Consider the following 15,753-nt stretch of genomic DNA (forward strand, 5'->3'; position numbering starts at 1 on the left):
AATGGCGCGTTCATAGAAGCGCCATCTTCTGGCGCTGTACCCAACTCATCCAGGGCCCTGGTGCGGTGGCTCACTGGGTAATAAAGGGGTTACGGCCAGCTTGGTATTATCAGCTGGCCCTAAGCCCGAAATTCATGGGGTCACGCCAATATTAGACATGACCACCATGAATTTCTAGTAAAGTATTTAAAAAAAAACACAACACCCAGAAAAAAGTCCTTTATTGAAATAAACACACAATTCTTTATTGTTCTAAATTAAACTATACTTACCATCACGCCCATTCCAGCTGAAGCCAACGATCTCCTGCAATAAAAGAAAAATAATAAAGCAACCTCATCCTTACCTTTCCATGGTTCCCACGACAGCTTCAGCTCTGCTCCATCGAGATGACAGACTGGACCGCAGCAGAACGCCTCCATCCAGCCTGTCATCCCGCAGACACTGAGAAGCGCAGGCATGCTTGCGCTCCTCAGTGTCTCTCTGTGACGGCATAAAGATGAGCCGAGGTCATGTCCAATGAACTCGGCTCACCTCATGCACGTCACTGACAGCGTGGGAAAATTCTCCTGCACTCAGCGCTTCAGCATGAGAATTTTCCCACGCTGTCAGTGACGTGAATGAGGTGAGGTCATGTCCAATGAACTCAGCTCACCTCATGCACGTCACTGACAGCGTGGGAAAATTCTCACGCTGAAGCGCTGAGTGCAGGAGAATTTTCCCACGCTGTCAGTGACGTGCATGAGGTGAGCCGAGTTCATTGGACATGAACTCGGCTCATCTGGATGCCGTCACAGAGAGACACTGAGGAGCGCAAGCAAGCCTGCGCTTCTCAGTGTCTGCGGGATGACAGGCTGGATGGCAGCGTTCTGCTGCGGTCCAGCCTGTCATCTCGATGTAGCAGAGCTGGAGCCGTCCTGGGAACCATGGAAAGGTAAGGATGAGGTTGCTTTATTATTTTTCTTTTATTGCAGGAGATCGTTGGCTTCAGCTGGAATGGGCGTGATGGTAAGTATAGTTTAATTTAGAACAATAAAGAATTGTGTGTTTATTTCAATTAAAGGACTTTATTCTGGGTGTTTGTGGTTTTTTTTTTAACTTTGACTATGGGGTTAGTAATGGGGGTGTCTTATAGACGCCTCTCCATTACTAACCTGGGCTTGATGTCAGCTGGCATTATAAGCTGACATCAACCCCAACCCTATTACCCCACTGCCACCGCTACAGGGCAGTGGGAAGAGCGAGGCTAAGTGCCAGAATTGGCGCATCCTATGGATGCGCCATTTCTGGGGCGGCTGACGGCTGATGTTTCTAGCCTGGGAGGGGGCCAATATTCATGGCACCCTTCCTGGGCTATTAATATCAGCCCCCAGCTGTCTGCCTAGCCTTTGCTAGCTATTAAATTAGGGGGGACCCCACGTCATTTTTTTGAGGGGGTCCCCCATTTTAATAGCTAGTAAAGGCTAGGTATTCAGCTGGGGGCTGATATTAGTAGCCTGGGAAGCTCCGTGGGTATTACCCCCTTCCCAGGCTTCAAACATCTGCCCCAGCCGTCTGCTTAACCTCCGCTAGAGACTAAAATTAAGGGGAACCCCACGCCAATTTTTTTTTAAATAAATCCTTTATTTTAACACTAAATGACAAGTACAGTAATCAACACTGTCAATGTACTTCATATATATGTGACTGACATGTTTCTATCTATCTAATCTATGTGTGAAGCTCTATTCTGTCTGTTATAAATTGTCGGGTACCGCAGCTGAATTGCCGGCCGGCTTTTTTAAAGAGACAGTGCATGAAAACACAATTATTTTTTTAAATAAATCCTTTACACTAAATGACAAGTACAGTAAGCAACACTGTCACTGTACTTCATATATATGTGACTGACATGTTTCTATCTATCTAATCTATGTGTGATGTTCTATTCTTTCTGTTGTAAATTGTCGGGTACCGGTGTATGCCGCTGCTGAATTGCCGGCTTTTTGTGTAATACATTCTACATTATTCTTAGTTGTTTTACTTCATGTAGAATTAACCTACAAGGAAAGAAAGGGTTTATTTTCATTTCGATATTTGTGTCCCATTGACTTGCATTGGTTTCCTGTATCGGAATCGGCGATATCCGATACTTTTTGGGTATCGGTCCGATCCAATCCGATATTTCCTGATATCGGAAGGTATCGCTCAACACTATCCTTAACATATTTCACAGGAAAGCACTTTCACTTTCGTTTTTGAACGTTTTATTGTGAGCCTGTAAAAGTGGCTTAATACCTCTGACCACGTTGTTGACAGCAGTGACCTGGGGGTCAGAAATGCTTCCTGGGGCGATCCCCATGCTGTCCCCATGTCATTTGAGCACTGTCACTATCGTTTTGGGCACTTGTTAGGCTTTTAAAAGACTGCCGGGGGAGCCGCCGCAAAAATGCTCGAGTCTCCCATAGACTAACATTGGGCTCGTTGCTCGGGTCGAGCACCCGAGTATCACGGCGAGCTTGGCCCGAGCTTCGAGCACCCGAGCATTTTAGTGCTCGCTCAACACTATTAGAGAGGAATGCCATTGTTCATCAGTTGTGTTATTGTGTTCAATGTTCAGTAATGAGCTTAACAATGTTTGGAGACACATTACAGTATACATTTATATGTAACAGGGCTGGGTTTGCCACTGGACACAATATCACAATGTGTTCTCCTCGCTCCGCTTTTCTTTCTGTCTTGCTGCCACCGTAGGCTAAGATTATTTATTTAATTACTCACTTATATAGCGCCATTATATTCCGCATCGCTTTACCGTCATCATCATCACTGTCCCCATTGGGGCTCACAATCTGAATTCCCTATCTGTATCAGTTTGGAGCGTGGGAGGAACCCGGAGGAAACGCACCCAAACAAGGGGAGAACATGCAAACTTCTAGCAGATGTTGTATTTGTGGGACCTTGAACACAGGACCCCAGCGCTGCAAGGCTGCAGTAATAACCACTGAGCCACCGTGCTGCCCCACAGTCTCTGAACTTTGCAGACCAATTGCAGAAATTACTATTTGTTTTCCTTTGCGCACGGGCCAAAAATAAGTTTGTGTGAACATACTCCTACTGTGATGCTAGTTCTACGAATATTGGGCTACTGCAGGTTATACAATTTCAGACAGCTTTCAGCAAAGTGCCCTAAAACCGATGGCACCCTATATGTGTGACACAGGTTTTTAGAACAGATGTAGATTTTTTGGGTGCAGAATTGCATTGCCTAAATGCATTATTGCAGGTAGAGTACCGCACCTGAAGAGCACACAATGAAAGTCTGCGGGTAATCCATGGAAAGAGAGATAAGAAAGGTATGCTCCAGATACTGGTCCCCTCCGCAGCCTACTCAGACAGATTAAATACATCCCGCTGACACCACTCACACATTACAATTTCCAGACGGCCGCCTCCGTGCACATGGTAAGTTGTCGGAAACATCATTCACCGGATCAAATTGGACAAGATGGCAGTGGAGGGCTGCACAAATGTGCTTTATCATAGATTAAAAGCGACACCTTCCAGCAGCGTGATCTCGGCCGTCACCTATGTCTTATCATTCAATGGCTGCAGCTTTCTTTTTAAGAACACGACATACCTCGCAGGAATAACAAGTGAGCCTGGTAACCTATCCAGGATAGCTGTAAAATATTCGCAGCTGATATCAAAGATTATTTCAGTTTCCACGGAGATAGAAGAAAGCAGAGGGAAAAAACCATTACGCCTCGTAACCAGCATCTCCGGCAGTAAACTGAGCCCTCGTCTGCGGCTATTTATAGCAGACAATTTTACAACTAAAAGGCCGTAATGAAAAGGCAGCAGTCTATAAAGGAGCCCGAATCCTGCCCTCCCTTCCCTCGCGACGGAGATCCACTGGGCATCGTTAGCCATCCACCAGCACAATCCTACCTTTGCATATGTGTCATATTTTGTGAACCACTTGAGGATTTCCATGTCCATCCCAGATTGCAGCGACTTCCAGAAGACTGCCGTATCCTGCCTTCTCTCCAGCAGAAGAGAGATGGAGGTACCCTGCCTGCTCACAAGATAATGCAGCCTTCCTGAAGGATGCAAGGAAAAGCAGGAGAACTGTGTCACACACCGCACTTCTACACAGGCACCGGCAGTAGCCTGGCAACTGCACGCTTTAATAGGTGTCATTTCATCTGCTTGTTTTTTCGTTCTCATTTTTTTTTTTGCCTCTTTTATGTCATTTTATATTCTTTCTTAAGATTATTGGCAGTCGAAATGTTGAAAAGAGCATCCACTGGGATAAAGAAATCACTTAACCCCACGATGACACTGAAAGTTGCTGGCTGTGGAGTGATAAGGTCGCCTAAAGCAACTGAGTTAGGTAAGAGGTTAGAGGACTGCCAAAATAAAAAGTTGTACCATAATATAAAGGTTTCAAAGAAGATTCCCACAGTTGTCATTTAAGGCCACGTTCAGTATTTGGTCAGTATTTTACATCAGTATTTGCTAGACAAAATCAGGAGTTGAAAAAGCAGAGGAAAAGTATAATAGAAACACGTCACCACTTCTGCATTTATCACCCACTCCTGGTTTTGGCTTACAAATACTGATGTAAAATACTGACCAAATACTGAATGTGTGAGCATGGCCTAAACCTAATTATACTATAGAAGTCAAGTCAATGGGAGTCTCATGTAACCCCACAAATGCTGACGACAGTGGTGCCCAGTCTCCTGATCCAATTTAGAAGTTGGCCATAGTTTGTAAGCGTTGTCTACCTTTTGAGAGTTTTTTTTTAATTAACATGAAAGTCTCATGCTATTAAATTGCTTTAATTAGTTAGACAACATTAAAATAAGGAAGTTTGCAATTGACTTGCTTTCTCTATCTGCTTTCATTCTCCTGCAATAAGAGCTTTTGTTTTGCATAGAGTACAGCTGATTTCCATGGAGAATTGGCTACCAGAGCCTAGCCGAGTGTGCAGAGTCGTTACATTACAGCAGGAGTTAACTCCTAACATACAATCATCTCTCTCCACCCCACTGATTTCTATACAAGTGTTATCTGCTCACCTCCCTCTCCCTCCTGACAAGCTGCTGTTGTAAATCTTGCAAAATCACTAGTCCCCAACATCGGCAACTTTCAGAGAAAGTCTCCTAAGCTGTGTGCTTGTTAAAATGCCCAGTTATCTATATGTAGTATAAATACAGTGACTGTGTTACAGCAGAACTTGTGCTGAGCTTTATAGTTCTACTGATACTACAGCTCTGCTACTTACCAGAATTGTCACTCAAGGAGGAGTCCACCTTCCAGAAACCAGAAAGTGAAAATGTCAGGCAAGGTGTGGGAAAGACTAAGTGCAACACGAAGGGAAGAGGAAGCCCAAACATTAGGGAAAGGGTGAGTGGAGACCTCTAGGCAGATCTAATATCACCCTGCCTATGTGCCATTCCTATATAGGTTCCACACCTATCGCCGAGCAGGACCCTAAACCCTGGATGACCCTAGAGCTTGGCCGTAGATAGGGAGGGGGAGGAGTGAGCACTGGTCAGTTCCCACTACAAACTAAAGACAACAAGGAAGACAAACAAAGGGGATTAACTTAGCTTGAACAGACACCAGCGGAGTAATGCCAACAGTCCTCCAAGGGCACCAGAGAAGATGCTAGCCGACTGCTAGTGCTCCAAGCATTTACATAGAAGTATCACTAGCAACTGTCTGGAGCAAACTGAGGGTTTTTAACTCGCATGCAAGGGTGTGGCAATCAGCAGCAGGAGGGAGGTTGCCGCTGGGTCTTAAAGGAAGATTAAGCAGGTGTCTGCAATGCCAAGCACAGTGACCTTCTACAGCCAGATCCAGAGCAACTGTCTATTACACCTGACACACCCGTGACAGAAACAGACTGCAGAGCTGTGGGCTGCTCAAGAGACTATTTGAGAATAACCCTATAAATGCATGTATTTTGGGTTAAAAATACAGTAGTGTTCAAAATAATAGCAGTGTGTTCATAAACATGAGTTAAGCACAGAATCTTTATACTAGTTTTTATTTCCATGCATTGGTAACATTGCACACTGTTTTCTAATTCAAAACATGAAGAGAAATGTATATCATTTTTAACTAATTTACAGAAAAGAACAAAAAATGAACATTGGGCTGTTCTAAAAAATAGCAGTGACTGCATTTGTCTTTACAAACTCACAATATGTACTCTTTTTTTGAGGATTTAGCATTCCTGTGAATCACTAACCTAATATTTAGTTGTATATCCCCAGTTTTTTAGAACTGCTTCACATCTATGTTGCATAGAGTGAACCAACTTCTGCCATCTGTCAACTGCTATTCCTGCCCAGGATGCTTTGACACTACATCCCACAATTTTTTTGGCATTTGTTGGCTTTACCTCAGAAACGGCATTTCTGATGTCACCCCACAAGTGTTCTATCGGATTAAGGTCTGGGGATTGGGCTTGCCACTCCATAACCTCAATTTTGTTGGACTGGAACCAAGATTTTGCTTGCTTACTGGTGTGTTTAGGGTCATTGTCTTGTTGAAACACCCATTTAAAAGGGCATATCCTCTTTAGCATATCCTCTTTGTTACGGATCCGGGTGGTGGAACCTCTGTGCTGCGGTGCAAGGAGGGACCAGAGGGGCGTGACTAAGTATCTACAAGTTTACAAATGGAGACAACCACCAAATGGACGTCCAACTACGTCCCATATGCTGTTTATGGCCTCTACCTCCTAAGTGATGTATCGGACGGGTCAGCTTCATCGATTGTCACCAGATCTGGGACGTACACCAGAAAACACCGCAAATATCATCCATACAAACGTCAAAACAATGGACAACATGAACAATTGAATCAAAGGGATAATAAGGTAAATAGTTCCTCCAATGTTTTGACATATCAAATTGATAAAAGCAGTAGTTCTGATAATAAGGTGATTAATTTGAGCAAGTATAATCTTTCTGCGGTGGATCTGTCACTCCTCAGCAGGGGCTTGTCCTTCTCGCCGTCTGCGGGGTTTGATGAATTCACCGCAATCAAAGATCTACATCTATTTGCTAGATCACTTCTATTCAAACGCCATTTTCACAACGATAATATTCATAAATTGTTTCCCCTAGAAAAAGAACAAATGGCCCTAAAAGCATTGGAGGAACTAGCGGTGGAACACAATACACCAGAATGTGGTAAGATAGCACCCTCCATTCGCCCTAAATCTAGGAAATTTCCCCCGCTGTCTACATGTGCCAATGTGGACATGTTTGTTCAGATTGCCAGCAGGGAATTTCAAAAAATTCCCCGGTATATTTCTGGTGACAATCTAACTAATGATGAAAGGGTGAGACTCAAAGCACTCAAAGATCTCCCGGGGGTAGTGATTAAACCTGCCGACAAGGGGGGGGAACGTCGTGATTTGGCCTATAGATATGTATGAATGCGAAGCATTTCGTCAATTGCACAACAAAATCTACTATAGGAAACTCACGTTCAACCCCTTGTAGGCCTTTAATGGACAATTACAAGTAATACTCGATAGAGCAAGTGCGGAGAGGGTGATTACTCGAGAACTGTCATCTGCATTGAAAATGGTTGAACCAACCATTCCAACAATGTATCTACTCCCGAAACTACACAAAAACATCAGCAAACTTCCTGGACGTCCAATAATATCCGGTAGGGGAAATTTTCTTGAAAATGTTAGTCGCTGGATAGACTCTAAACTGCAGCCTCTGGTTGAAGGCCTTCCGTCCTTCCTGAGGGATACGGGGGACCTTCTCAGAAGAGTTGATGGCCTGTACCTTGAACAGGACACTATGATGGTGACAGTGGACATTGAGTCCCTGTACACCAACATCAAACATGAGGACGGCCTGCCGGCAGTAGCTTTTTTTCTGGAGGGGTCTAACCTGCCAGTGGAGATGAGGTCTCTACTTATGGAATTGTTGGAGTGCACACTGACACATAATTTTTTTATTTTCAAGGGGTCCTTCTACCTACAGCTCCAGGGTACAGCTATGGGGGCAGCCTTTGCCCCTTCATATGCCAACCTGTTCCTGGGGGCTGTGGGAGAGGGGCCTCTCCCTGTCAGATCCGGGGCGGTCGATGGATCGTGTCCTCCTGTGGGCACGCTACATCGACGATATCTTCCTGATCTGGCAGGGTTCTTACCAATGCTTAGCTGAATTCATGGATGACCTTAATAGGAATGACATGAATATTCATGTCACGTAGCAGTGTGAACCCAAAAAGGCCGAATTTTTGGACGTGACCCTAAACAGGGATGTGGATCATAGCATTAAAACGAATATCTTTAGGAAACCCACGTCCACCAACACTTTGCTACATACATCATCCTCCCATCCGCAGCATATGATTAATTCGGTCCCGGTGGGACAATTCTTGCGCCTTAGGAGGATTTGTTCTACAGATAGCGATTTTTTACTCCAGGCTAATATTTTGAAAGAGAGATTTTTTGCACGCGGCTACAGCCGTAGATCGGTCAAAACAGCCTTTAATAGGGCTCGATATTCTATCCGTAATGACCTTTTATATAGCTCAAGGGACAGTACAAATACAGAGATTGTAAGGTTCATTACTAAATATCATACTCAGGTGCCGGCAATGAGGAAGGCCCTCGAGAAGGCATGGCCGGTCCTAATGAATGATCCGATATTGACAAGATATATTTCGGATAGTCCATCAATTACCTTTAGACGAGCAAAAAACCTTAGAGATCATCTAGTGTGCAGTCATTATGTGGGCAAACCTAGACACACTTTCTTGGATGGTGTGGGTGGTGGACGGCGTGGTTGCGGTCCCTGTGGCCATTTTGTCGCCTGCCCCAATATAGACCGTTGTATGGACTTTTGTGATTCAGACGGTACAAGTTTTGCAATTAAAAACCATATCACCTGCCAAACACGGTACGTGATATATCATGCATCCTGTCCGTGTGGGCTCATTTATGTGGGCATGACCACACGTCAATTAAAAACACGGGTGAGAGAACATGTATTGGGAATTGAGGCGGCACGTGGCCATAGTGATGCATCCACGCTCAAAACCATCCCACGCCATTTCAAGCTATATCATGGGTGTGACTCCACGGGATTGAGAATAAAGGGGATTGATAATATAGTAGTGGGCATCCGTGGTGGCCGCGTTACACAGAGATTAGCCCAGTTAGAGTCCAAGTGGATCTGGGCGCTTAAAACCCTGCAACCTAAGGGGTTGAATGAAAATATTAGTTTTGTCCCATTTGTGTAGTCTCAAACCTGCATGTGATGCCTAGGTACATCTTATATGACCAATATGTATGCTTTTATTGTTGCTTTTTTAGTTTTTAACTTCATGTATATTTACCTTCCACTAGATTGATACCCTTGATTTGGCCTACCTATCCTTATTGGTTAGTCCGTATTAATCGACTGCTATCAAGTTATGCTGTACACCGATCCTTGGTCTGGATGGGTTGAAGGACTGTGGGACGGAGTCCTGGAGGAGTAAGATATGAAGAAGGAATGGAGTTGTATATGAAAATGTGTAACATGACTTTATCTGTTTATGTGCAACGATGTATGTACATTTATATGAATACGTCTATACATGATTATCACCAATAGGTGCTATTAATAGGGACATGTATGGAATATTATTTCCTATATTATGGTGCATCTTGGGACATTTGGATAGATATATCATATACTAGATGGTGGCCCGATTCTAACGCATCGGGTATTCTAGAATATGTATGCGGCCGACTGGGCACAATCAGCAAAACGGTGTTTAAATTTGGCGGCAATATCGGTGATTGGTCGTGGGTGGCGGCCGCGACCAATCAGTGAACTGTGTTAGTGAGGACCGGAGAGCTTGTATAAATTTGGCGATAAAATCGCTGATTAGTCGCGACCGCGACCACTCAGCAAAACGGTGTTTAAATTTGGCGCCAATATCGCTGATTGGTCGCGGCCGGCGACCAATCAGCAGAGGGGTGTTTAAATTTGGCGCCAATAATGCTGATTGGTCGCAGCCTGCCACCGCGACCAATCAGCAGAGCGGTCGCGGCCGGCGACCAATCAGCAGAGCGTTGTTTAAATTTGGCGCCCATATCGCTGATTGGTCGCGTCCGGCGGCTGCGACCAATCAGCGTCGTATTAGCGAGGATCGGGGAGCAGCACTGCCTGTGCGGGTACTTCTGCTGCAAGCAGCTGGGAGAGGAGCGGCTGCTCGCAGCATAAGCATCCCGACCGGCAGCGCTGCTCCCCGGTCCTCCGTTCACACTTGCCGTCGGGAGATCAGCGGTCCTAGCCGCTGATCTCCCGACGTTAGCCGCATGAAGGTCAGCGGCGACGCCGGTCGGGGTAGTTCTGCTGCTAGCGCCACTCATCTCCCGGCTGCATCGCCGCTGACCTCCGTCCGGCAGATGAGCCGCTAACGGCCGCCATCTTTTTTCTGAAATCCCGCGTTGCTGATTGGCCGCGGCCGGACCAATGAGCGACGCGGGATTTCCTGGACAGACAGCGGCCGGACCAATGAGCAACGCAGGATTTCCTGGACAGACAGAAAGAAAGACAGAAAGACAGACAGACAGACGGGATAAGACAATTATATATATAGATACATTTTAAGGATGACATGGTTGTGGAGCCCGCTCCTTCTTCTTCTCTCTTTTTCTTCCTGTTTCTCCTTCCTCCTCCTCCCCCCCCCCTTTTCCATGTATCTGTGTTACAATTGGGGTAATGAGGGATGGCATACCATCGGTCTATGACATTTTGCGTACTCCACATATATGGCCATGTATATATGGTATTGCCAGTTTCTCTGCACATGTATACCTGTGGACCTTGCAGGTTTTGCACAGCGCTGTATGTCTATCATAGGACACGTACCGCTGCGGTCCAGCCGGTACGCGGTCTCTCCGCCTCCCTGACGCGCTCATTGGCCCTTGGCATCCTGTGGATGCCGACGCCACTGTGTGCTTCGGTTGTGGCGGGGAGTCCGCGTCATGCCACGGTTGGATGGACAGCATTAGCAGTGTCCTTGACGACGGAGGCGGGACCTCCGGATCATGTGATGTGGTCAGGTGACGCGTCTCCATGGTTGCTGGGAGGCGTTCACAGGAAGTCAGGAGAATGGCAGCATGCTCCACTATGCACTTCCGCATGTCAGCATGGCACGTGTGCACTTGATGTTTGAATATAGGGGTATAAATTGTGGGTGGCCAGTGTGTATGATCACCCCTTGAAGAAGGTCTTTTACCGAAACGTGGTCGGGGTGACGCTAACAGTGGTCAGTTTGGTGGCCCAGCGACTGTCTAGGTATATCTTTCCCAAACAATTTGATATACACTATCTATATTACCCATATATGTGTTCTGGGAGCGTTAATATACAGTATTTGGGTATCCTGGATGCCATAGGTGGACTTCTATTTATTATGGGGATGTAATATTTTGACATCTTGTTTTATTCAATCATGTGGTTAAACTATTGGTACTAGTAGATACAAATATTGGTGATTGAAGACAGAAATTTCTGTCCTTCCCCATAGTTATCCACGTTATACAGGCTTACCATTTGTGGCTGTTGCATCACAACATTTAATAGTCTTTGTGATCATGGTCTTTAAATTCACACTTTTCTTTGGTCTTAACACTCTGTTTTCATGAAGTGTTTCGTATGTGTATTTATATGATGTGATATTTTTCAATTAAGAATTGTTTTCTATTACATATGAACATGTGTGACCATCCTTTTCTCTGCTCAGCAGGGACTCTCTTTTCTAAGTATCTACTCGGCCTGACTAAGGTCGCACGGTGGCTCAGTCGACTCCGTGAACCAGGGAGGGACCGAGCAGAGGGACCAGGTGCCACTCTGGAACCAACCTTGTATGAGAGCAGGTGACTCCCATGGGTCAGAAGGCTGGAACAGACCGGTACAGCTCATGGGCAGAGCAGGCAGGCTGACGGGTGCTCCGGGTAGGCAAGCTGGCGGGCACAACAGGTAACAGGCAGGTGCTTCCAGGTAAGCAGGCAAGCGGGCAAGGCAGGTAACAGGCAGGTGCTTCCAGGTAAGCAGGCTTGCAGGCACGGCAGGTAACAGGCAGGTGCTTCCAGCTAAGCAGGCTGGCGGGCACGGCAAGTAACAAGCAGGTGCTTCCAGGTAAGCAGGCGGGCAGAGCCCATAGACAGACTGGCGGACTGGACTGAAGGATAGACTGTCGGGCTGGAAAGTAGTCAGGCTGGCGGACTGGACTGAAGATCAGACTGGCGGACAGGAGGACTGACTTGCAGAGGACCTGAGGGCTGAAGCAAAGTAAGTATCACAGAGCAACAACCTTGCACGGGCACCTCCATATTGGAGGAGGTGCCTTCTATAGAGAAAGTCCTCCAGCCATTGGCCGCAGACTTTTAGGATGGCGCGCGCTGCCCCTTTAAGAGGGAGGGAGTGCGCGCGCCTTAATCACAGAGCCAGGGAAGCTGCGTGTATCAGCAGCCGCAGCAGGGAAGCCGGAAGACGCCGGAGCAGGACCGCGGCAGTAAGGGGGACGGCGTCTCTGCCTGACAGGGGCCAGAGACGCCGATGCTACACTCTTCAAGTATTTTAGTATATGCAAACTGATCTATGATCCCTGGTATGCAGTAAATACTGTAGGTCCGGCACCATAGTAAGAGAAACATGCCCATATCATGATGCTTGCACCACCATGCTTCACTGTCTTCAGAGTGTAGCTTGAATGCAGAGTTTGGGGGTCGTCTAATGAACTGTTTGTGGCCCTTGGACCCAAAAAGAACAATTTTATTTTCATCATTCCACAAAATGTTTCTCCATTTCTCTTTAAGCCAGTTGATATGTCCTTTTGCAAATTGTATCCGCATCAGTACATGTCTTTTTTTTAACAGTGGGACTTTGCGGGGACTTCTTGCTAAGAGATTAGCTTCACACAGGCGTCTTCTAACTGTCACAGTACTCAAAGATAACTTGACACTGTCTTTGATCATCCTGGAGCTGATCATTGGCTGAGCCTTTGCCATTCTGGCAATTCTTCGATCATTTCGAATGGTAATCTTCCGTTTCTTACACATCTCTCTGGTTTTGCTTTCCATTTTAAAGCATTGGAGATGATTTTAGCTGAACAGCCTATCATTGTCTGCACTTCTTTATAAGTTTTACCCTCTCCAATCAACTTTTTAATCAAAGTACGCTGTTCTTCTGAACAATGTCTCGAACGCCCCATATTTCTCAGGCTTTCAAGGAGAAATACCTGTACAACATGTGCTGGCTTCACCCTTTAATAAGGGCCACCTGATTCACACCTGTTTCTTCACAGAATGATTGACCTCACTAATTGATCTCCACACTGCTATTATTTTGAACACACCCCCTTTCAATTAATTATTCAAATACAGACTCAAAAACATGCAGATCATGAATGCTGAGTCTGTTGGTTTTCTTACAATCTACTGCACCAACTGGTAAATTGTTTGACATGTGGTAATATAATTTATACCAAAAACAATGATTAATCTGGTTAGTCATATTGGACTACTATTATTTTGAACACTACTGTAATTACTGCAAGTGGGTTTCATTAAAAATTTCGAACTGTTTTACTTTTCCAGACTCCTTTTTTACCATGTACATTCAACTTTGATGTGGTCTTAAGTCATGTATCAGCTGTGGGGAGCTAAAAAAAAAAAAAAAAAAAAAAAAAAAAAAAAAAAAAAAAAAAAAGATACATGTAAGAGCTACAATATCCCTGGCACACAGTGTAGACAGCTGATGGATTCTCAGAGCATTCTGCAGCCAGCAATAGACAGTGCAACACAGAGGATATAAAAGTCAAACAATTAAAAATTTTATTGAAACCCAATTGCAATAATGATATTTAACCCCCCAATTGCACACTTTTAAGTAAGAAAAAAAATTGTTCTGAAAGGAAGACAACCACTAACTGCATGATTCTCGTGATTGAGAATTCCTAGAAACGATCATTCATGATAATCTTTCAGTGTAAACACTGCTTATCTCTCGACAAACGAGCAAAACACTTGTCATCAGGTGAAATGAGATTTGGTTTGCACAAAATATCATTGTTCTCAACAGAGCATTGTCCTGTGTAAACAGGAAACTGTGCTGCCGAGAACAATGGCAGCCTATGTGCACTGAACAATCTATTACTGATGATTATGTGCGCATCTAAAGCTGGTGTAAACAGGTTATTAAAGGATCGCTGATCTGCAAATACTTACTGATCGGTGGTCGTTTAACGCCACAAAATCGATACGGACCTTTACTCTTGTGAATACTATGTGAAATATTGCACAAAAGAAGCTGAGCACATTGAATCAGTTGGTTTGGAATCACATAGTGATTCCATCAAGCGCTACATAGAAACTGGCTCACATGAGGACCGCCCCAGGAAAGGAAGACCAAGAGTCACCTCTGCTTCTGAGGATAAGTTTATCCGAGTCACCAGCCTCAGAAATCGCAGGTTAACAGCAGCTCAGATTAGAGACCAGGTCAATGCCACACACAGTTCTAGCAGCAGACACATCTCTACAACAACTGTTAAGAGGAGACTTTGTGCAGCAGGCCTTCATGGTAAAATAGCTGCTAGAAAACCACTGCTAAGGACAGGCAAGAAGCAGAAGAGACTTGTTTGGGCTAAAGAACACAAGGAATGGACATCAGACCAGTGGAAATTTGTGCTTTGGTCTGATGAGTCCAAATGTGAGATCTTTGGTTCCAACCACCGTGTCTTTGTGCGACGCAGAAAAGGTGAACGGATGGACTCTACATGCCTGGTTCCCACCGTGAAGCATGGAGGAGGAGGTGTGATGGTGTGGGGGTGCTTTGCTGGTGACACTGTTGGGGATTTATTAAAAATTGAAGGCATACTGAACCAGCATGGCTACCACAGCATCTTGCAGCGGCATGCTATTCCATCCGGTTTGCGTTTAGTTGGACCATCATTTATATTTCAACAGGACAATGACCCCAAACATACCTCCAGGCTGTATAAGGGCTATTTGACCAAGAAGGAGAGTGATGGGGTGCTACGCCAGATGACCTGGCCTCTACAGTCACCAGACCTGAACCCAATCGAGATGGTTTGGGGTGAGCTGGACTGCAGAGTGAAGGCAAAAGGGCCAACAAGAGCTAAGCATCTCTGGGAACTCCTTCAAGATTGTTGGAAGACCATTTCCGGTGACTACCTCTTGAAGCTCATCAAGAGAATGCCGAGAGTGTGCAAAGCAGTCACCAAAGCAAAAGGTGGCTACTTTGAAAAACCTAGAATATAGGTTTCACATTTCACATTTTTTTGTTACGTATATAATTCCACATGCGCTAATTCATAGTTTTGATGCCTTCAGTGTGAATGTACAATTTTTATAGTGATGAAAATACAGAAAAATCTTTAAATGAGAAGGTGTGTCCAAACTTTTGGTCTGTACTGTATATAACCTGTAATATACTTTTCAAGAAAGGCATCCATGCCCTTCTTAAATTTTAGTAGTGAATCACTCATTACAACATCATGCGGCAGAGAGTTCCATAGTCTCACTGCTCTTACAGTAAAGAATCCGCGTCTGTGATTATGATTAAACCTTCTTTCCTCCAGACGTAGAAGATGCCCCCTTGTCCCTGTCTCATTCCTCAGAGTAAAAAGATCAGTAGAAAGGTCTTTGTACTGTCCCCTTATATACTTGTACATAGTAATAAGATCACCCCTAAGCCTTCATTT

At 45.0% G+C, this 15,753-nt stretch overlaps 1 protein-coding gene and 1 long non-coding RNA gene across 9 annotated transcripts in view; one reads left to right on the top strand and one right to left on the bottom strand.

Moving 5' to 3' along the window:
• WDR17 (WD repeat domain 17) overlaps positions 1-15,753 on the bottom strand; it is a 166,199-nt gene that overhangs the window by 109,677 nt on the left and 40,769 nt on the right. For 2 of the 8 annotated variants that reach the window (XM_073643718.1, XM_073643728.1), the window contains exon 1: positions 3,931-4,135. The exons of 5 other annotated variants lie outside the window; for them this stretch is intronic. In XM_073643718.1, coding sequence (XP_073499819.1) covers positions 3,931-3,981 — 51 coding nt within the window. In that variant the 5' untranslated portion in view covers positions 3,982-4,135. Of the gene's footprint in view, positions 1-3,930; positions 4,137-15,753 lie in introns of those variants that run through there. One more of the 8 variants, XM_073643709.1, reaches the window with a different exon arrangement.
• LOC141157033 (uncharacterized) lies at positions 3,347-10,163 on the top strand. Its single transcript, XR_012247736.1, has 3 exons — positions 3,347-3,444; positions 4,254-4,375; positions 9,380-10,163. It is a non-coding gene; the product is annotated as an uncharacterized lncRNA (long non-coding RNA).

The sequence above is a fragment of the Phyllobates terribilis genome, unplaced genomic scaffold (assembly GCF_046119375.1).
Source record: "Phyllobates terribilis strain yellow unplaced genomic scaffold, ASM4611937v1 Scaffold_1__5_contigs__length_1240528914, whole genome shotgun sequence".
In the NCBI taxonomy this organism is placed as follows: domain Eukaryota; kingdom Metazoa; phylum Chordata; class Amphibia; order Anura; family Dendrobatidae; genus Phyllobates; species Phyllobates terribilis.